A 24,103-nucleotide genomic window follows, 5' to 3' on the forward strand; every position below is an offset into this window, starting at 1 on the left:
CGATCAGAGTTGCAAGATTATATGTTCATCTTAAACGTAAAGTCGACTTTACGTTTAAGATGAACATAATCTTGCAACTCTGATTTTGGTGGCAAATATTAAGTTCAATGTGAAAAAAAAAACGATCGGGAAAAGAGAGAAAAAAAGAAGATGGGAGATGAAAAAGAAAAACGAGACAGGGAGACCCACCAGATGAAGAATAGATGAAGGTGGAGGCGAAAGAAGGGCAATGATTAAATTACTAATTTTTTTTTTTTTTTTTGGGGGGGGGGGCAAAACGCATTACAGAGAAAAAAAACATCGAATAGACTCGAGAGCGAGAGAATGAAGCGACAAAGTTTCTAGGTTGGGAGGATGGATGACTAGATATAACTTTAGAACTTTAAGCCCCACCGCGTCGAGTGTTGAATCCGGGTCTGACAATCTTTTGAATCAAACGCTCAGTATAGACAGTCGAGAAGTGTAATGACACTGTTCGGAGGGCATACCACAGGGGATATTGGGATGAGCCCAGCCAACAATAAAACCATAAACGGATCGAATACTTAAGTACATTGTAGAAGTTACTAAAGCCTTCAGTACGAGTGCATGCTCTCGAGTCTGAACTTCGAAGTACGGCATTATTAACAAGAGTTACGAAGCATAATACCAAAATTCAATCGAGTTATGTTTTTTTCCCAAGCAAAGCTCACGAAGGAATAATATTATAAGGAACGTGGACTTCGACAAAGAATAAAGTAAGTGCTTAAAAGCTGTTACTTTTAATAAATTCAGGACGTTGCTATGCGCACATTAACATGTATATGTATATCTGTACCTTGGTTACTACAATTTTTTGTTTGCTTGTTCTATGATGTTTTATACGATTGCTAATGTAAGTTTTTAATATTCTGGTGGCCTATGGTCCACAAGCTAAGCTTTTTAGTAGGTCACCACGTTTCATTTCCATCTATTCTCATGGGTGTTACAAGTATATATATGTATTATGTATATTATCCTGTAATATTTACTTTTTGTTCTTTGCTATTTGCTTGTATCACATTGATTTACTGTTGTTGCTGTTTGTTATCGGATTTGAAACGAAATAAAGATTCATTCATTCATTCGTTCATTCATATTATCATTCCAGTTATACTTTACAGTGATTATTGTGTTGGTATTGTTTGTTCGCCCGTTCGTTGTTTATTTCTTCACTTCTCATGGTTCTATATCTCTTCAAGCTGCTGTTTAGTGACATTTATGAAACAGCTTCTTCTTCTTCTTATATTGGTTTGAGTGGCGATTAGTCATATTTGACTATTGTCGCCATTTACTCTATTAAATACAAAATATTAAATACAAAGCGTCTGCAAATACAAAATTATGGTATCTCCGAGGAGAAATAAATATTCAGAAGGGGAGACAGCGACGCAGATAAGTAGAGAGGGAGAGAGAGAGAGAGAGGGGGGAAGATGGGGGGGTCGATGTAATGTGAAAGAAAAGAGGGGTACAATTTTAACTAGAACAAACGATATTCTAGAAGAGTACAGACACAACGTACGAAAAACAATGATTAATGATGAAAATAATTCATTTCTTAATGACTCATTCTTTCTCTTCATTTTCATAGATTCGTTAACACAGCAACTTTGAAATTAATATATTTAAATACATGTACATAACGAATATGACATTATTATTATCATTAACTTAGCATCATCATTATCATTACCATTATTCGTTTTGTTGTTATTCTTTCATCATCATGATTATAATCATTATTATTATCATTATTATCATTATTATTATTTCTATTATTGCTATTATTATTATTGCGATTATTATAATTTTTACAATTATTATTATTATTATTATTGATAATGTTATTATTATCATCATCATCAATATCATCATTATTATCACCATCACTGTTAATCCTAATATTAACACTGATATCAGTAAATTAATACTCCCAGTGTAAATGATAGATACCATTACTACCAGTATAGTAGTAGTAGTAGTAGTAGTAGTAGTACAGTAGAAGTAATTGTAGCAGTATGGGTTTTAGTGCTCTTATTTCTTTTACACAAATACTTCACCCTCACAGTTTAGAGATGATACCATATACAACACCGCATATTTTTTAAAAATTATTTGTATACTATTTACTGATACAGATGGCCTTCTCTCTAATATTCTCTCTCCACGCAAGATCCGGTTTCAATACCCCGAAATTCCTATATTCAATACCCCCGACAGACTGTCATTTCTGATTCACTGATCAGATAATATCTGAAAAATAGCTTGAAAGGTGTCCCGACCGTGAACTTTATCCCCCAAGTTCATTGAAATTTATGGTCAGCTAGTTTTTGCCCATTCGCTTTCTCTGTGGATTCCATGTTTTCGGCGATTTGTGTATAGTGTTGCTAGGTAACCAATTGCCATTCCAAAATTACATTGCTATAGGAGCCGGATTTGATCTTGAGTTCTGAGCAATTATATTCCGTGTTTTGTTCTTTGATCACGATAGTCATTCCTACAAAAGTTGAACTCTGTCTCCTAGATATTTAGTTCAGTCTCCTTTCACTGCCTTAAAGGGGAATCCAGCCTTGGTCATAAAATGTTTTTTCGGAAAGGAGAAAAATAAATAAAACCGAATAGTGAAAATTTGAAAGAAATTGGACAAGCAATAAGAAAGTTATGGATGCTTTAAAATTGGAATCCCTAAGACTATGTATATTTCAAATTGGCAACTGAGTAAGTAAATTATGACAAGGGGCAAGGGCAACTTTCCCATAGGCCATGTACTTTATTATCAGGGATTTGTGGTTTTCTCCTTAGTACCCATTCCAATGGGGCAGTAATCTAAATATAACCCATGTAGCTTATTGTTTTATGTCCTCATGAAAACAAAATATAAATCATAGTAAAACTTTTGAAAAAAATACATTTTAGCCATATTATGTATTTGAGTAAAGGAAGAATAGTCCTTGCCTTACTTCACTATGCCATCACATTATGTGACAATTTGAAGTATCCATGGGTGCAGTGATTACCAAATTTTACAACTTTCGAAAATGTATAACTTTATTATTGTTTGTCCAATATTGTTCAAATTTTCACCTATCAATTAGTGTGATTTTTATTTTTCCTCTGAAATCATGTTTTTATTTGGGTTGGATTCCCTTTTAAATTGTAACATGGTATACAAAAGAAACACATGAGATAGCACAGCAGGTCCATTTATTGCGACATTCATAAAAGTTGATTTCAGATTATATAAGATGATTTGGATTTTGAAAACAAGTTCTTAATTAAACAAAATCAGTATAGACGTTTATTCCTAGATTTGATTGATTTGTTAACAAAAGATCAACATAATACGTTTATTCTTAGATTTTATGGAACAAATTGAAAATATAACTGATTTTCACTGATTTAAAGCATTGACTTGATAGAGAAAACCGAACAAGGTCAAGTACGGGACAAGAATGGGTAATTAAGAAGAAAACAGGAAGATGAAAAACCCTCAAAACATGAAAAGAACAGAATGAAAAGAGAACGCGACCGACACAATAGACTTCAGACCATAGTAATCGACCATGGCTAAGAGGGATTAAAACATCAAGAAGAAAAGAATATTCGATGAGTCAAGTACGTAGCTTTTTTTCAGTGAATAGTTACCTGTTCATGCGATAAACATTGATAGTTGAGTCACAGTGTGAGGATAAGGGTTATCAGAGACCATATGTTTTGAGCCCCCTTCACTTTTCGATTCGTAAATGAAACACCATTGCTGAATTCCATAACCAGGCTGATAGTCTTCGAATTGTTATCACACTCATTGACATAGGTAGACGCTTAATTATCTAAACGTAGTATTTCTTTACAGTATTTCTTCATATTATTTTCAAATCCTACAGACGAAAAATATCCTAAAGGGAGACGAAAAGCAATACTCTCATTGTATCCCACTATGGAAATATTTTTTTAAACATTTTTTGATCTGTTTGTTTGCTTTTTCATTTCTTTCTTTATTTTATTCATTTTCTTATTTATCTTTTTATATTTCATCAATTTTTATTCATTTATTTTTACAAAATTATTTATCTGCATATTTTTTTTTATGAATCAAGTGACTAAAATCTGAAACACACAAAACAGGGTTCTCGGCGCAAAATAAGCCCCCCCCCTTCCTCTTCAAATCGTTCCACGCAATAGTCACGTGACTATCTCTATAGCAGCGGCTTAGCTAATGATCCGCGATATTCATTAATCATCCATTGCGATGAATCCCGTTTTAATAGCACAAAGAACACAAACAAAATAGATCTAGTACTTATCTGCAGGTGTCCCTATTATATTTATTTGTTTATCCTGTTTTCCCTCTCACATTTATGTACAACTTCAATCCCTATTGATTGATGAGGGGGCTCTCTCCCCCTTTCGCACAATGTGTACATAATTACCCCTACTCCATTCTCGGTGAATGGTGCTTGAAACGAGCTTGAAGGAATACATGTATGCTCGGGGGGGGGGGGGTTCAAACGACAAGACAGAATATATAGATTGAGATGATAACATTCATGTTCTCTCATTATGATACCTACAGAAAATAACATTTTCATGTATGTTCACTGGTTTTCAACCATGTTTTTTTTTTTAAATATATTGTTATATTATATTTCTTCATTTTGTCACAGCTATTAAAACAGCAGCACCCCCCCCAAAAAAAAATCTTAAGGGTGTTTCAGTATCCCCACTTCCCACGTCCACGGAGCCCCCCCCCCCCCTCCCTCTGGTAAGAAAAAGAAATGCAATCATGATAATTTAGAGTCTATTTATTTATTCTTTTAACTATTTAATTCACCTTTTTAACAGATGGACTTGAATAGACAAATTCAAACATTTTGCTGTTGTAAACTTCGCTAGTCCTAATACAGTAAATTCTTCGATATGGCATTTCAAATATTTTTATATTTCAAGATTTCGCTTCAATTCATTCGCTCATAAGGTTCTGAACTTGCAGAAGGATTTTCCTTTGTGGGAAGTTAAGGGCATTAGATATCATTTGTATCCGACTTTTGAATATTCGATCTGTAAAGCCCAAATTTACCTGAAGATGTTGCTTGCAAAGTGAAAATGCACAAGGCACCGGAAACCCCCTCACTTTTATGTCATTCATAATTTAGATAATGATTTTCAGTCACAGAAATTGGATAATTGCTCATTAAAGCCTTGTTTGTTCAATTTTGTTCGATCAGTTGTTTAATTACAAAGAACCAACAGTCTTTGATAAGAATTCGCTGACCTCTTTTCATTTCTGACTCTTCTGAGGTTTCTGTACTTTGTAGGTATCTGTTGTTTCTCTTTTTCATTGTGAAAATCGACAGGAGACAACCGATCCGATGCATCGTGGAAACCTGTAATTGTATCTTTAGCCTGTCGTCTGATATTCAAATCACTCCACGGCATGCTTATACATTTCAGAAAGATTTTCATGGACGTTTTGCTTTGATTTGTCAGTCTTCCATTTTCAGCTATTGCTTCCTATTTTCTGTTGTCATATTCTGCCCCTCCCACTTTCCGGTCGAGTCTATTCAATTTGAAACAAATCTAATTAACATAAAGCTTCGTGATACATGGGTACCTTGGATGTTGTCTCGTAGAACCTTACGATGACGCTTAGCACCACCATTTCAGAGACCCTTCCTTTTCAGCGACCTGACATCTTGACGAATGAGAGCTAGTTGTGTACGATCCTTAAGCTTTTCAAGCTTGAACTAATGATCCGATCAACAGGATCAAAGGGTCACTAAATATATTTGTTATTAAAAGAAATACAAGAATTTAATTAAACCTAAAAACCCTCGATACTATAGTTGTTTTGACAAGAAACTTTTTATTTTTAGGAGAAAGTCTGTTAGGTGTTCAGCGATATGATATCTAATCAAATTCGAGTATATATTACTTAATATTGTTTTCTACCCAGGGTATCTTTCTTTCCGGATCCTCTTTTCACTGGAAATAAACTGAACTGTTACTCTGACTTCTACATTTCCTCTCAATAAAAATAACGATTTTAATTTGAGATAGTTGTATGAACACATTCAAATGACCAGCCCATTCCTTTCTTGCCAGTCGTCGCTATGGCCACTTTAGGTGGGTGTGAACAAAAACCTTGTCCTTTTAAAAAAGGTTTTTCAGCTATTGACCATCAAGGATGTTCGCATGTACCTGTTATTTGCTTTCTAATTGTTAGTACACAAAACACGTCTTTACCTGCAATGCACACAGAGAGACCACGTTACACGAGCGAAACCTAATCCAGACCGACCAAAGCTATTACCTTATTACCAAAGACATACCATTGGTCGGTTTGGAGTCGGTTTCGTAGGTGTGGCTGTCACTTAAAGCAGACTTGAATAACATGAATAATGGACTAACCGAGCATGTTAGACCAGGTTAAGATGTGGAAAACAAGAGCAAGTCCTTTGGAGGAATATTTGTCTTTCCTCCTTCGCCTGGGATAATCTCATTTTCTTGTCTTCCCGTTCTTGAATGTCCTTCGAAAAGTACAAACTTTCTAACTAAATCAGGGCAGTGGAGATGGGAAGGGGTGTGTATTTTTGAAGGAGTAGCCTGGTGTGCGTATTCTTTTTAGCTTTTTAAATATTTTTCTTGTCATTTTTTTATGACGAAAATCCCATCCTTTTTGGATTTTTTCCATCCCTTTTCGGAGGGGAGGGGGATGGGGGTGCTTGCTAACAAACCGACACCCCTCTTTACAAATCGCTCCCAGGTCGGCGCCGGACAATTAAAGAGATATTTCAGTGACGTTTTAATGACATCAGTCGTGAGCGCTGACTAAATTTGAGATTGCTGATTGGCTGAGAAGAACTGGCTACTGTTGGTTACTATGACAACGGTTAGAGAAAGATAACGTATAGGTGCTGACGACTTTCATGAAATAGTCCTGTAATGATTATAAAATAGTATACACTTAATCGATTCATTCATTTCAATTGTTTTAAATTTTTAGTTACCGTTGGGTCAATTTGTATGTTTTCCGCATATTATAATCACTCTACTTATGACTTGATAATTGTTTAACATTTCATTTCCCTATTTCCAAGCGCCATGTTGTTGATCAAACCCGACCTCGTTTCGGGCAAATCAATGGAGTGCTCATTAATCGATTTTCGTTTCATAGCTTCGCATCTTTGAGATGTAAAATGTCAATATACCCTAAAGAACAGGATTCTATATATGTTTGCATCCATCACTTACTATCACCTATATATCTGACCTGAATTAATGACATTTCGCACGTTTTGCCCCCTCTTGAAGCATAAATGACAAGCTGGTATTGATTTGTTAATTTTCCAGACTGAACCAAAGGGAGTTAAAATTACTGTGGGTAAATGAGAATAGACTACGTTTGAACGGCAATGGTAGCTCCAGGATTTCATGTTTGCCCCCCTCCCCGAAAAAAACCCACAATAATGAAACAAATAAATATATAAACAAAAAAAAAACGATGTTAAATTTATGAGTTGTCTAGGTATTTGTAAAGACATTAAAGTTCTATTTGTTATACATGTTATACATATTTTATTTTATATATGAATTGAAGTTGACAATAAAAACTACTCATTAAAAAATATCTTCCTTCCCAAAATCCACTGCAAGTAGTCACTGCATCAAAAATTACACAAGAGTGCGTATGGCATAACGATTATTCTTTTTTTTATAAGTTGGTTAAATAATTATTTCCATGATAAAATGGGGACACTGTTAAGTGTAAAGAGCACTACAATTCAAATTCAACAGTGTTACCAGACAGGAGTTACTTTTCGTATGATCGTTCCAATCTTATAGCCAAACCCGACATTTGCGTATTTCAGTAAGCTTATTTCCCGTGTAATGTTATAAACAAAATGTTCAATTAGGTTAAAAGATTCCAGATTCCAATAATTATAGCAAACATTTGTTTATTTTATTTTTTTAAATAAATAAAACATGATTCATGATGATCAAATGTCATGTACTGGATCTACTTTTTTCAATGAACTAAGATATATAAATAGATCATCGAATGTGCCCGAATTCGTAATTTATATGCTTACAACTTAGTGTTTAAAGACATTGACCCTGTGTTGAAATAAGTGTAACCATTTCTGCTGATATGTAAATGATTTATATTTGTCACCTCATTCGTAAACGTCATTTTCTTTGAAAACGTTTGGATTATAATGAACCAGTGAAAGTCAAATTTCAATCATGGGAATGATATAATTGATGTATTCAAAACTCAATTGATTAAAAACTTATTTTTCTGACATTAATTTGTGTGGTTTTTTTTTTAATGATTTCGACCAGACGGCAAAGCCCACACACTACCCCGAGACATGTAGCTCCGATCTCCATTCTCTAAACAAAACTCAAATATCCCAGCAACACTGAATACTAGTTTGCATACTTCTACCTTTCTTTCTTTTCACTACTACACAAAACCAATCGATAACTGATCAATGTATCCGAACAAAGGTCTCTATAAAGTTTTGGGTGACCGCAATAACGGGTGCTTTCGCCACAACAATAGGTTAAACTAGATGATAAAATGGCCCCGGTAAAGGGATGAGTTAACATCTGGAATTACATTGAAGGAGCGGGTCGCTTTGGGAGGTTCTTATTCTTTATTGTGGCCTTTACCTTCGGAGTCTTATCGATTGATTTGTGCCAAGAGCTCCCTTTTTCGATATTGTGGACATTAAAGAAATTATTGGTGTGGTCAAACACCACTTGGGTTATAATACTTAATTGACATCGATGTGGTTACGCTGTGTAGCTGGTCGGCTATTTTGATACTCAATATTCCAACATTCAAGTATTTATTGAAATACTGCCACTTGGTAGCTCTTGGTTCATCATTGCTTGAAGTCGGATGGATTTGTTTTTTTGTAAGGAATGATTTTTTTTTAATTTTTGTATTTATGACATTATGACTTGTTATGCCTCTTGACAATCGTTATTGGGGGAAATGGATATTAAAACTTTGTTAACAATGTTGAATGTTTTCAGGAATTTTAATGACCAGTTATTTAGACATTTTGAGGGTGATGGTCTTATCGTTTCGCATTTGTTTTTATATTTCCCCTGCAGAATATGATCATGATCACGAGGAACTGATCAGAGGTGAAAGATACATGTAGCCGGGACTATGGCTCAGAAGGTAGCTAGACGTAGCGGCCGCTCGGAGTCGAGGGGTGGCCGGAACGGGGAGATAGGCATCTCCCTGGGAAACCCGGGTGAGGAACGGCGATTGGCTGCTACCCTCAGGAAGATCGACCGGGAGAAGAGGAAACGGGAAACGGCGATGTCGTGGAACCAGCGAAATTTCTTCATGAAGCAGGTGTTTGACCAGGACAATGATCTTCGTTTTGTGAAAGCTGCGCAGAGACCTAAGTATCTCAATTGCATCCCTCCCCCTCCTCGGGATGGGGACAACAGTTGGCTAAAAGAGGAATACGTGTTTTCATTCAAACCAAAGTCGAGTACGAGCCCGGAGAGCAAGGACTTCAAACAAGGGACTTCTGACGAAAAGTCTCTTGATGAATCGCTAAAGACAATGGGGCTTGAAGACGAAACCTCATCAGCAGATCAAGTTCCACAGGGGGACGAATCTAAAACGGATGTACAGGAAACAACGATGACAGCATCTAAAGAAAGCGAGCAAGCTGAGCGTGATAGAAAGGAGGAAGAAAAGCGAGACCTGGCAAGCAGGGGAGTCTTTGGATCCAGGAGAGAAAAGGTTAAGATGCCACCATTAATGTCAGGTGCTTGGAAACAGAAACTAGAATCTGAGATGAAAGTTGAAGAAGTGGTGGAAGAAGACAAGGGGGAGGAGTGTAAGATAACCAGTAATCTTGAACTGGAAGTACAGAAGAGTGATGTCGAAGATGCTGATCCCTTGAATAATGCGAAACCGAACCCCGGAGGTGCTGAAACGGTAAAACCTAAAACAAGGTTTCCTGTTCTAAAAGTAAGAGCACTTGGCCTTTTCGCTATGACGTTCAAAAAAACTCCCGCGGTTCCATCTCTTGCTTCGCAACTTCCAGTGGAGTCTCCGTCAACAAATGACTTGAAGCTATCTCCGATCTCTAGCCCTGAGAAAGATGCCTCAGTGTTAACCGCATCTTTGCCTCCCCAGGCTGCACCTCACGTGAAAGTGAAAGGAAAGTCGCCTCCACCGACAGTACCAGCTTTGTCGGAAATGCACCGCCCAGCAAGTGTTAGCCTTCCAAATTCACCCGTCACTGACAGAAAGCCGCAGTTAATTCGGCAGCAGAGTGACCACTCAGTTCTGGTGTCAGCACCTACACGGGATAAATTGATAACAGCAATTCAGGCAAGCGAGAAAGGTCACAGTCGGTCAAGGCGCGGTTCACGCCGCGACAGTGCCGCTAATCCAAATCAAGAACGTTCAAAACGTCATCGACATGAAAATGGCATTAAACCCGTTAAATCCGCCAGTTCAACCTTGCCAAAGAAAACGCGCGAAAGTACAGCGAAGACCCATTCATCTTCCTCTCTACCGAAAACGGACAATCACGACAGTAGTCACATCTGGGGTGTGAGCGGCGAAAACGAAACCCAGGAAAAGGACAACAAAGACAATGCCCGAAAGAATTGTGACGTCAACGATGAGGAGGAGGTTGACTATCACGTGATTCGCCGTATTGTTAGGACGCTTCCGGCGCACCTGATGCTGAAAACGTCAAAGAGGGAAGTTGAAGCTGGCGGCGACGTTGCTCTGTTACGTCAAAAAATGAAGGATCTCGCTCGAGCGGAGGCAACAAAGAGAGCATCACTGGATCCTCGATTCAAGCAGCTTGAAAAGTCGCTCATTAATAGTCCCAATGATAATATGAAGTAACTGATGATGCTACTGGTTACGAACATGGGTGTTTTCAAGGGGAATGTTCTCCCTATTTTGCTTTAAAAAAAAAAACCCCGGGGAAGTTACTTCCCATGTACGAAAACAACACGATGCCCAAGAATATTACAATTGCGAATAATTGAACTCATCTTGCATTTTTTATTAGGTTTTCTTTTTATTAACCCTCTCGATATCTCATATTTTGTCATACAATCATGTTTGATTTATGTTCCTTTCATATTGAGCATTTAACCAAAACCGCCAATCCCTCCCTGTTACAAAGCATATCAATACAGAATAATTTTCCACGTTATTCAAGGAATGTAATCGTAATTTTCGTGAATTTTAAGTTCTTCTCAAGACATTCTCTTCAAATCCTTATTCATATTCACTAGTTTACGATGTCCTGAATCTAGTCCATGTATTATGTTTGATGTGCATTATCTATACCTTACTTGCCAAAGATCACGAAGATTTTGTGTATTTAGAAAAAAAGAAATCACCTTGTTACGTGTATATCTATGGAGGACTGGTAGTCCATGGTATAACCTTGTGCATAATGAGTCACATTGAATTGTGATTAAATGATATCTAAATATCTATATTGCGCTAATTGTTTTTTTTTGTATTGTATGTAATTATTCAGTTATGATTACTACTCGGTGATTGTGCAAAGCACTTTGAAGACAGTTTGCCTACAATTAGAGGTGGGATACAAAGTTTTCCCATGTCTTGATATTTGAGAGAAAACGGAATTGGGGAGGGAGCTGATGTGTATTTAAAATAAAGAGAGAGGAGGTGTAAGAAATAGCGAGCGACAGATAAATAGATATAGAGAAAGCCCGCATACATTCGTAATTCCGAAGCTTCGTTATTCCGAAGGTTCGGATACTCTGAAGGTTCATTATTCAGAAGGTTTGTATTTCCGAAGGTTCGTAATTCTGAAGATTCCTTAGTCCGAAAAAGAAATGAGGTTCGTAATTCCGAAGGTACGTTAGTCCGAAAACTAAATGATTAACTAGCCTTATTTCGTTTTCGGACTAACGAACCTTCGGAACAACGAACCTTATTTCGTTTCCGGATTAACGAAGCTTCGGAACATCGAACCTCATTTCATTTTCGGATTATCGAACCTTCGGAATAACGCCACTAATGTTTGGATTAACGAACCCTCTAACGTTTTCGGATTAACGAACATCGAGGTATAGGCAATTTACGTGTTTCGGAATTACGAAGTGTAACCGAGAAAGACACCCAGACAGAGAGATAGACATGCAAGCAGGGAGGGAGGGAGAGAGAGAGGGGTGGGGTGAGGGGAAGAGGAAGTTCTAAGAAATGAAGGTTTTCCAGTCAGGTTTATAATAAATGAACTATACCTTTTTTGGAGGGGGGGGGGGGGGCATTGTTTGGAAAAAAGTTTTGGTAAATGCAGAACCAACTGCGGTATCGAAAAGCATGACCAAGGAAGGGGCAGGTACAACGCATATACCCTTTTCTCTCTGATATTTGTTTGTTAAACTCATCTGGTAGTGGTACGATGCAGTGTCTTAGAATATTACATATTGATTGTCGCCGTGCTATGGTTGAAATATCCATTCTAAGTTAATGGAACACAAATATACACACATACACATTACACACACACACACCCACTTAGGGAGGCGCGATAGCTCAGTCGGTAGAGCGGGGGGATCCGTATTCCGGTGACCGGGGTTCGATTTCCACTTGGTGCGCTAGTGCGCTTTGGTAAGGCATTAATCCTCCGTACCAGGTCCTTCAGAGGGGACTTTAAGCCGTCAGTCCTCTGGTTGCTTGCTTACAAGCATTCATGCTTTCTAAGCAATCAGGTAAAAAAAATCACCCCCACCATCACCACCACTTATTGTAACTCAACGCTATACGACAATTAATAAATTTAATTCTCTTGACTTCTCAAAATTATAAAATGAAATTAAAACTATGGTATAGGTTAGAGATGACCATACTACACAATTCTGGAGGATTTCAGTAGTTGATTACAGTTGTCAATAAAAAGCATTGAAAATTTGATTGTATAACACACTTCATATTCTATGGGCATCAAACCCGAATTTTATGATCTAAATCTCCCTTGATTATTGGAAGTATTTGACCCAGATATTTCATCGACATTCTACATGTTCTAAGAACATTGGTGTAGTATGATATCTTAAATGTAGGTTTATAATGAATAATTATGATATGGCCACATCAATGAAACTAACCCCAGCCCAATATGATACATTACGTTAATACATATGACATATCATTAGTCGATATCATGTTTATTATTAGCGAAATTTACCGTACTATAATTTGCATGTTTTTTTTAATGGTGATGCTTAAATTTTCCGGTTCTCTGAAATTCAATTGCTATAAATGCGAGTTTATGTTGGACGGTTCTAAAACCCATATGTAAAAGTATCAAATATTATTTTACACTATATTACAAAACTTTGTAAAGATCAGGCGCTTTACATTATGTTTTAATATCATGGGTTAATTTTTAACAATATTTATTGGTGTTTCATGTATTAAACACTTGTATGCGCCTCGGCACAATAAAAAAAGTACAGATCTGTACTTCTGTACTTCTTTATTTCAATATTCTTTAAACTATTTACATCCGTGAGATTCATAATATTGCTGAATATAACACTATAAAGCATTGTTATACATGTAACTTCCTACAAAGCCACTTATCATTTGTCAGAGTATATTTCCGGTTTTTATTGAAGCAGTTGTAAAGACTTTAATTCATTAACAATCTCAGACCAATTGCATTAACAAGTCAATTTGCAAAAATTGCAGAATCTTTTATAGCCAAATGGCTTCTTCAAGATATCACTGACAAAATTGACTCACGACAATTCGGAAACCAATCTGGTTTTTCGACCACCCATTTTCTTGTGAGTTTGCTCCACAAAATGTATGACAATGGCGGAAAGAGCAAGAGTCTATCACAGTTGTGTGTACTGATTTCACAAAGGCTTTTGATAGGCTGGATCATAACATCCTCGTTAGGAAGTTGATCAAACTCAATGTACGACCTTGTATCATTAAATGGATTATAAGTTTTTTGGAAAATCGTCAACAATGTGTCAAATATCAAGGCACTTTGTCTAATTACCGACCCAATCATGCTGGCGTGCCCCAAGGAACTAAATTAGGCCCTATCCTCTTCCTGATTATTATAAATGATGCTTGTGGAAACACATCAGTCGATTGCTATAAATATGTAGACGATCTTACTTTGTTGGAATGTCGTAAAGAAAATTATCCTTCTGACTTACAATCTACATTATACAATCTGGATCAGTGGTCCTCCCTTAACCACATGAAGTTGAACCCTTCAAAATGTTCTTCACTAACTGTGTGACATTCTCCAAATATCCTCCTGCTGCGCCAAGCTTTCATATGAATAACTTACCTCTACAAAAACTTCAATCTGTTCAAATTCTTGGTGTAATCGTCCAATCAAATCTAAAGTGGGACCTATATACCATGGAAATCATCAAAAGATGTAACAGGAAGTTGTACATGTTTAGGCTTTTGAAGCGATATGGGCTGTCTATCGCATCTGAAATTGGTAAACATGGGCTACATTCGTCCTGTTATGGAATATTGCACCCCAGTTTTTAATGGTGGGCTTACAAAGAAACATGTAAGAAGTTTAGAGCAAATTCAAAAAAGAGCATGAAGAATCATGTTGGGCCTAAACTACACAGATTCTGCCAGTGCTTGCCTATCATGTGAAATTCCTACTCTGGAATACAGAATGGAGAAACTCAGCCTGGATTTCGCAATATCTTTAACCAAACATCCAACATTCCGTACCTGGTTACCTCCTCAAAAAAAAATTAACCAATACAAATGTAAGACAAATCGATTTCGCAATAGCCCCATACCATATTTCATAGATCTCCTGAATAAAGGCATGCCCAATCAATAAACCCATTGCTCATTTGAAAGTAATACAAGCCTACTTGCAATATCAAGTTTTTCAATGAATGAGGAAATCAACTCTTTTACTTTAATATCCATATATTTTTATTGATCTTTTACAGTTTACGTATTTTGTTTTGATTATTTTAATTTACCCTTTCCTCATTATCTTATATACATGTATATAAATTTTCATTGCCTAAGTATTCTTGCCTATACACATATTTCTTATGTCAGTTTTTACAAAGGTTACTGTTTTTTAATGTTTGAAATATGTAATGAGTCTTTTAATTGTTTTTACTTTGTATACGTGAACAATTCAGTCATTTGGCTGCGACTCATGTTTTTTTAATAAACCTTGAATTGAATTGAATTGAAATAAACAACCATGCAACAAAGAGCGCCATCTCAGTCATTCATCAAGTCACGCAAAATGTCATTTTAAATTGATGTCTTATTGTTGTTGTGAAACTGAATCACTATTGTATCGATTCTATAACACTCGTTTCCAGTGCTATAAATCAATATGGATTCTTAAAACACCATAATGCACTCTGTCGTATTTTGTTCTCATATTCTCAGCTTGCTTTCTTTCGATATCTATAGTCATGGAGGTCATTTTTCAAATTATTTGTTTATTGCTGAGCCCTGGTATTTCTTTTGGTAAGTTTACCTAAACTTTATTGCTCATTGTAGCATAGGTGTAGGCCTTTATATGAGTGGGTTAAGTAGATATTGTAGGATGCGAACAGACCTAGAGTTAACAATAATAATAGCAACAAAAATATGCATCATTTAGCACTAAATACAAATATTTTTAAGCTCTGCATATTATTAACCTGGCTTTACATCGGCTACCTTGATTGGGAGCATCGAGCATTCAAGGAATCCCTTCCTGCTGGGTACCCATTTATTACACATAAGTGGCAAATGAAGATAAACGCCTTGCATAAGGAGCCAGGTGCTCCCGTGGAATCCCAGAACTTGCAGTAATGGAACTTCATCGAATATGCGAAAAATTTAACAGAGCATCGATCTTGGTGTAAGTGATAGGGGATAAAGAAGTGGAGTTCGCTCCTATTATGCAATTGATACATCCACCGGTGTCTAAGCACCTCAGAAACATGTCCAAAAAGGATGCACATGACTAAGGAAAACCAACTTAAGTTGTGCTAAAATAAAATACAAATCTGTTATCCTTGTTTGCAAAATATATTTATTGAAGAGGAACTAGAATAACCAACCTGGAGAAGTGCTATGGAAACAAATTGTGCACTAATTTGGTTATTATCGGAAGCATAGAGTAGAGTTGTGTAAGCATTTCCCATCCTTAGTAGCATGCAGGTAACGCCACTACAATCGGGTAATCTACAAATAAGGATATTAGAGATTACACATAATATAGACAATTTTTTGTGTGAGCCTGGGTGGCAAATTGAAGTCTTTTGCATACCATTGTTAATAAAGGTGAATTAAATGGAGGAACGGTTTACATGGTGTTTAGCCATGATTTCAATATATCATTAGTAAAACATTTTGATGGTACATGAATAAAGTTATTAAACATCATCAAAAACAATAGCTTGTTAGTGCCTTTGCTGGAAATTTCACTGGCCATGTTGGCTTTTCCATTTAAGCTCAGAGGTTGATCTGTACGTTAAATATAGTTGAGGAAATGCTCGCCGGTACCGACCAAATACATTATTACACCAAGTTTTACCTATCTTATATTTCACTAATCTATTTTGTTCGCCCCAAGCCATACCGGATGATGTTAAACTAACGGTCCCAGAGGGTCTTCAAGACGGTACAAAAACCAACATCACCTGCACAGCTCGCAATGGATACCCTGCTCCTCTCATCCATTGGTATATCGGATCGAGGAACGTCACAGGCAATTCAACCCTGAGGACATCCATCAACAGCGCTGATCGATATGATGCTGAAAGCAATCTGACCTTCGTACTCAATAGGTTTGACCACGGGAATCATCTTCTCTGTCAGGCAGTTCAACCTGATACACCCTTGTATTTCCCAATTAATGCAAGCGTGATTTTGAACCTTTTATGTGAGTACCAATAACTACTGCTACTACTGCTTAAGTAATGAATTGTGAAATAAAATGTCATGAATATTGATAAAATTGCGCAACACTATTTCTCATTCCATTCAGAATTGCATAGGTCTTCTTTCTATTGTGACATGCATCGACAACTCTTTTTAGCACTGGTCCCAATACAAATTAGTCCTGCGATTTGCGATTTCAAGTGGGTTAAAACTATTTTCCATTTATGTGTCATTCTAGTTTCGCCTACTGATCTGTTGCTTCCAACATATTGCATTCTATACATAGTAACTATTGTTAATTCTGTTTAAAGATCGATTAAACTTTCGGCATGTCCTAGCCAGTCGTCTGATGGCAGTGTAACGAACTTCTCTGAATTGTATGTCCACCAAAGTCGTCCGTCTGATTTTGAGTGTTTCAAACATTTCATCAGAAGACGATAACAAGTTTACCTGTTTGGCTGAGACGGTGATTGAGAATTTAAGTGTGACTATTGTCCTCTTTTATTCTGGGAAATGTATTGGTATCGAGCCGAGGCACTCTTCATTAATGGGCCATGATTCCATTCTTCCCCAAAGCCCTTGCAAGAATAACTTCTTTGTAATCTTCATGATATTTGTGTAATTTCCTTGTAAGTAATGATTGCTTAATGTAATGACCACAACATCAAGACTCCTCAACTCCATACAGCCATCCCAGATCCACCTTCTCGACTCATCGTCGACCAAAACCAGACAACAACTTCAACTCTCTTCTTCGCTTGGCAGCCAGGGTTCGATGGCGGGTTTCATCAGACGTTCACCTTGAATACTGTCCAAAAAACACACTGGCGAAGGAGGAAGAGTGTAGTGTTGTCACCAACTTGACACAATTATCTCTCAGTCTTGACGGACTGAATCAATTCACATGGTACGTGTTGTCTCTATGGGCACAGAATAGCGCAGGAAATAGTAGCATGTTGACAACAGTGGCTTCTACAGCTCGTAAGTTATGAAGTTACTAATTTTACCACCTACTTCGTGTGTGAGCTTAAATCATTAATACACGTAGCTTTAAAGCTGACATTCTCCTACGGAAAGCTGGAGATGGATATCCCTTCGCATACCTTTATAGGTACTGAATTATGTTAAGTTAGACTCTGTTGATATTGTTCGTTTTAGACCAAATATTGCAAATTATCTTGAAGACCTGTTAACTCTTTCTGAAAACTGTCATTCCGATAATTCATATGTATGTTTTTTTTTCATTTTCTAAGAAACGTTTTCATCCCCAAAGTGTATTCAGAGCGGAAGCTCGTGTTTCATTATTGGCTCTACTTGCTCCTGTAAAAGATGTAAAACCAAGATTTAGCTACAGCTTTAATTATATCACTTTCAGAATGAAGAAAATAAATAATGTTTAATACATAATATATATTCACAACGTTTATACCATAAAAACTTTAAGAATATGATCAACCAATAAATGAATGAATAAATAGCTGAATAAATAAATAAATGCTCAATAGCTTTGCCGACAAAGTCATCTATTTTAATTCATGTATACATTACATGTATTTTATAACTATGTACAATCACGATGATTATGTTCATGTTATTATGTTACTGGTATGTTCATTGTTATGTTATTCTGTGAATTTTATGTTTGTTGCAAGAATTGTCAAGTTATACAATTATCCGTTTAGCGGACAAATAAATGAAATGAAATGTATCATTAATTATGTTTTCCAGTATAAATTCTGACGCTTGGTACATTAATAAGAAATATTTTACGTATAACTTAGACATGCACAAAGTATTACACTATGTGCCATTTCTAGTGCTATTTTATGTACATCATTTGTAATCTATGCATTGGCTATAATACACTTCACTCGAGTGTGATTGATAATGGAAAGAAAGACATTTTTTGTTTCAGTTTATGACAGAACGTGTCTACTTGATATTTCTATCTCTATTGTGCATTGTGATGGAAAAATAACAAATCGTAATCTCCCAAGATTAAAACCACTTATGAATTGTCATTGACTCACTTTTTTGTTTTTTGTGCTTCATTGTTTGGTTATTTACAGCTTTACAACCAGAGAACTATGGTAAGGATAAGATATTTTTTATTCTACTTACAAGTCTTTTTATTTTCTTCTTACTAGGAAACCATTCGCTTTCTAAGTACACATGTCGTCATTGCTTTAACATGGCCTCAGTAATTCATTGAGAAAACAATGATCACCTTTCAATTTCTTCCATAAAATTGCTTCTGTCACTACTAAACCTAAATCAAATGCATTTTTTGTTTGTTATTGTTTGCAAAACAATAATTTTTTTTCGGAGAAGTTTACACTATAAGAACTCTATATGTTTCATCATCTTTAATTTGAATTAAACAATAAGGCCTTGAGCAGGAAAAATTGACATTTTCAAACAAGTTTCAGTCGACTTTAGTTTCACATATTTGTAACCATTGATGGTTCTTCGTCATTTTCGTCGTGTATGCGATATCCGTGATAACTAGACATCTATCTCGACTCCCAATAATGGGAAAGGGGGCGATTAGTAGTATTTTGTTGATTTCGTTTGAACCGACACCTCTACAATAAGAGCATAAAATAACTTGCATTACCTTCTTTGGTAAGGACTCGTGTGTTCTAATATTAGATTATACCCTATTTGATAAAGAAAATCAAGTTTATACATGTACATATCCTTTGTTGAAATGTTCAGTGTTATGCTTGTTGAATTATTCCTCTTTTTATTCGAATCAACTTGACATTGGTATGGACTTGTCTTTTAAATAAACATAAACATTTTAAACACAAATCGCACTTTTTTGCTCTGTCCTGTATATCCAGAAGCCTTAACCTTTCATCCTAATATTCTAAAGTGAAATTGCCATGATGTCTATGGTGTCTTCAAAGTCAACACTACTTTGACATAAACAGAATTCAAAGAAAATATAGGGAGAAAAAAACAGCACCAGAATTCTGTTCATTTTATAAATGATATAGATATGAAAACGGAACAAGGAATCAAATACAATTCTTTATTTTTTTTTCATAATAATTTTTTTTGTTCGGAGAAATTTACACTATAAAAACTCTTCATTCCTTCATCTTTAACTTGCAATGAACAATAAGGCCATGGGCAGGAAAAGAAGACATTTTCATACAAGTTTCAATCGACTTTATATATTTCCTTTATTAATATGTGTTGCCAGTGGCGGAATGGGCCATTTTATTTTTTGTGGGGTCAAGAGTTTCTTTTCGGGGGGGGGGGGGGGATCGCCGCCCAAGCCCCTCTCCCATTTGTTTGCTGCCTATCATTTTTGTTCATTGTCTTTTTATTTTTAATAATATGTACTATAAATAAATAATATCTCTTTCAAAAGCATATTTAATCGTACTATCACATTTTAACTGAAATTCTATTTTCAATTAGTTACTGATTGTAACAAAATTACTCTGCTTGGTTTTGCTGTCATTCCCGATATGATATGTTCCCTCTCAAATCAAATATAGTGCACTGTATCTGATATCACATCAATATGGTAGTATTGACCAATAATTTGGCCTGTAACATAAACGTTCTTTTCCTACATCTTACAGGCTTAACAGTCACTCGAGAAAAAGAGGGGCAAGTGCTGCAATTGTCAAAGGCGAATCAGTCATTGGGTGATGTCTGTTTCATTTGGAAGGCCTCCCAAGAAAGTTGTCGCCTCGTGGATGGTTCAAGGTGCATAGACCCCGGGACAAATATCAGCATTGACCAGGATGATGACGTAGTTGTGGTGACCTATGGGAGAGGGTTGTGCAGTGAACCAGCTTTTATAAAAGGTAAAACAAAACCTGTAGTAACTTATTATATTCATTCAACTTTCTATCCATTAACCCTAAAAGCACTGGGCTATTTGAGACGTATTGAGAACTGGGGGAGGGGGGCATCATGACCCCCTTCTCTGATCTCGGCCACTGTTTTCGCGATGGTGCCAAAATTTTGCACGTACATTTTTTTTTTTACCTCATGAACTACAAGTCAGTATAAAACAAATGAAAAGTAATATTGTTTTTATTTATTCGTGAAAAACATTATTTGCATATCTAACACCCGATTTCACTTAACATTTTCTCTCTTTTTTTTCTAGTTTTCATCTTTGTAAACTGATTTAAAGATTTCCACAAAGGAAAATTGCAAAAGCCAATTTTTTTCTTTATGACATAAAGAAAAAAAAATGGTTTTTGCAGTTTTTTAAGTATTTCCTTGTTTTTTCATCGTTTTATTTTTTTCACTAGAAATTATTACAGACCATTTAACAACTAAATTAAAATCTAAAATATAAAGTAATAAAGCAGAATGTTTGGTTGCTGTGTCTTCAGGGGAAATGTCTGTGGGTGTGCGTGATGTGTAAATTATATACAATGACAAGTGTCGACTCGCATATGCGTGTTTTTAGTTGCATTTAATTAACACGAAGGCTCATGATTTGCATTTTTTATTTTGAGCTTCACGACTAAAATGGAAACTTTACCTCTGAAAAGGGGCATCATTAAAGAAACTTGTAATTGAACGTTGATAATTGAATATAGAAATTAATGATAATCTTACTAGCAACCAATAATACTCAGATTTAAAGTGATGAATGTGAATTTGTTTACCATCAACACACTGCGGTCGTCAGTGGCGTACCGTGGGTCACGGCATTGGGGGGGGGCACCAGCAAAATTTTGAGTCACTTAGTGAGCGCGCGAAGCGCGCTCAGTTGTCAGGTATACCGACCTAATAGAGAGATTTTAAGGAAGCACTTGTAGTAATTGTTATCATGAATAAAAATACGCATCTAAGCAATCTAATAATGCGAGCGCGAAGAGCGAGCTGAAAAATTTTGATATTTGGACCTAAAAAGGGACATTATAATCGATTTTGTACTAATGATACGTACCTGTCTTGCTCAATTTTGTATATATTGACCCCAAACAGAGATCTTTAAGGACTATAATTTAATAATCCCTTAATAGTATACATATCTCACCATAGTCATCTATTGCGAAAGCCAAGCGCTTGCTGATTTTGTGAGAATTACATCTGAACACATGAAGCACTTTTTGTAGTCATTGTAATCATGATTACCATACGCATCTCACTAACCAAATAATGCGAGCGCGAAGCACGAACTGAAAATTTTGATATTCAGATCAGAAAAAGGGACATTTGAAGGACTGATTTTAGGAATTCACGGAGAGCAGACTTATCTCACCACTTCACTGATGCGAACGTAATCACGGACAGGAAATGTTTTATATTAAAACTTTAACGAAGGGCAATCATTTTAAGTAGTCTTGAAAAAAAGATGCATATGTCACCACATAAAACAATTATATATTTGGTGTATATTGACTTGAAACGGGAGTTTTTCGTACAACAGGTTTATATATCTTTTTAAACGAACAATGCGAGCACCAAGAATAATAATAACATAGGTCCTTAGCAATTATGTTTCATAAAGTTATAATAAATTTTTTTCCTATGTAATATAACACAACATGATTATAATGTAATATACCATTATAGTGAATAATAATTTCTTCTTTCCCACTCCGTTCCTTTTCCTTTCTCCCTCTCTTTCTCCTTTCCCCGTTTTTTTTTTTTTTTTTTTTTTTTTTGGGGGGGGGAGGGGGTCAGCCGATTCGGGCGGGGGGGGGGGGCACGTGCCCTCCCATGCCCCTCCCGTAGTTACGTCACTGGCGGTCGTGTCTGTTACAATCAATATCTGCATGTTTATGAGATTTGAGGAGCATGTAATGATCCTGCCAAAAAAGGACGCTACAAACGTTTAGTACTTATTAAATGCTACACTCTCTACTGTACAGAAGCTGTGTTTGATTCTGACTCATAATATAACTTGAAACAGTGTCTCTTTCACTTTGTGTTTTAATGTTTGATTTTAGATCTACCGGGTCAGAAAGGTACATCAAATAATCGAAGAACTCCTTACATGACAATAGCTATTGGTGTTATTGTCTCAGTCGGTTTCATCATACTAATCTCACCTGGTCTTATGTACTGTACCAGAAGAAAGAAAGGTTTGTTTTAGATTAACTGGTGTCCCCTTGACAAGATATAATGGAGCGTTGTGGCCCAGTGGATAAGTCTTCTGACTTTGAAACAGAGGGTCGTGGTTTCGAATCCCAGCCATGGCGTAATTTCCTTCAGCAACAAATTTATTCACATTGTGCTGCACTCGACCCAGGTATGGTGAATGGGTGCCTGGCAGGATAGTTCCTTGATTGCATGAGCGCTGAAAGGCTGCTCGAGATAAAGCCGGGGTAATAATAATAACAACGCGCCTCGGAATAGAATATTTCTAGATAGATGGTGCTATATAAATGCCTATTATTATTATTATTACTACTAAAGATTGAAGTAAAATGCACTTATGAATTTCCGAAGTTTCACTGATTTTCACCAATCTAGAATAATGATCTAAAACCTTCCAGTTATTTGCCGGCAAAATCTCTGTGCAATTTCCAAAAGATTTGAAATTGTTTGTGAGTATGTGTGTGTGTGTTTTCATTGAATGTAGGGTATGTTTTCGAAATATACCTACATCACAAGAGTGTATTATATCAATAGGAGGTGTGTGCTTTTTTATAATCATTAGGTTTTATTTCCACAAATCCATGACGTATCAGAACTTTGATGTAATTACATAACTAAGAATAACAACTTTTTTGTAGATACATAATATAGATAACAAGCATCCTAAACTAATAAGAGACTTGAAAGAGGTATTTTGGTTATAAATTGAGAGGGTGTGATTTTCTCAAAATGATGAGATTGCGTGCGCGAATATATATTGATTGTGCGTGCTCTCTGAATACATAGCTTTATTGGTCTTTCCTGTTCTCCCTTTTCACCCTTGTTCTAAAAATGGTAATTGATTTTTAAAAATAATTTAGGATCCCATTTTCTAATATATTACCATATCTTTTCAGTTTTACTATGTGCTATTTAGTTTGTTCTACAACTTCAAACAAAAACTTGTTTAGATATCTTTAATGTTCCCCTTTCATGTTCTCAGAAAGGTATGGAGATTAAAAGACATGATATCAAAATTATTTGAAGCTGTGTGGTAATTTTAGCTTACAAACTGATCGTCAACGA

General features: G+C 36.0%; 2 protein-coding genes across 3 annotated transcripts; both read left to right on the top strand.

Moving 5' to 3' along the window:
- Positions 1–449: 449 nt before the first annotated feature.
- Positions 450–11,400, top strand: LOC121420484. 2 transcript variants are annotated; one of them, XM_041615136.1, is made up of 2 exons: positions 450–737; positions 9,145–11,400. In XM_041615136.1, exon 2 carries the CDS (start codon positions 9,203–9,205, stop codon positions 10,916–10,918), a length of 1,716 nt encoding a protein of 571 aa, XP_041471070.1. In that variant the 5' UTR covers positions 450–737; positions 9,145–9,202; the 3' UTR covers positions 10,919–11,400. The 2 variants fall into 2 exon arrangements, with proteins under 2 accessions (XP_041471070.1, XP_041471071.1); XM_041615137.1 differs by lacking the exon at positions 450–737 and adding an exon at positions 3,335–3,633.
- A 976-nt stretch (positions 11,401–12,376) lies between these two features.
- On the top strand, positions 12,377–24,037 carry LOC121419721. The gene is made up of 7 exons (XM_041614179.1): positions 12,377–12,395; positions 16,644–16,952; positions 17,621–17,932; positions 19,021–19,041; positions 20,551–20,778; positions 22,888–23,022; positions 24,021–24,037. The coding sequence occupies exons 1-7, from the start codon at positions 12,377–12,379 to the stop codon at positions 24,035–24,037; spliced, it is 1,041 nt and encodes a 346-aa protein (XP_041470113.1).
- The last annotated feature ends 66 nt before the right edge of the window (positions 24,038–24,103 follow it).

The sequence above is a fragment of the Lytechinus variegatus genome, chromosome 8 (genome assembly GCF_018143015.1).
Source record: "Lytechinus variegatus isolate NC3 chromosome 8, Lvar_3.0, whole genome shotgun sequence".
In the NCBI taxonomy this organism is placed as follows: domain Eukaryota; kingdom Metazoa; phylum Echinodermata; class Echinoidea; order Temnopleuroida; family Toxopneustidae; genus Lytechinus; species Lytechinus variegatus.

Coding starts and splice junctions, on each gene's coding strand:
- LOC121419721 (XM_041614179.1), top strand. Junction 16,953..17,620: donor CGTGATTTTGAACCTTTTAT/GTGAGTACCAAT, acceptor CACAACATCAAG/ACTCCTCAACTCCATACAGC. Junction 20,779..22,887: donor TGAACCAGCTTTTATAAAAG/GTAAAACAAAAC, acceptor GTTTGATTTTAG/ATCTACCGGGTCAGAAAGGT.
- LOC121420484 (XM_041615136.1), top strand. CDS start 9,203: ATGGCTCAGAAGGTAGCTAGACGTAGCGGCCGCTCGGAGTCGAGGGGT.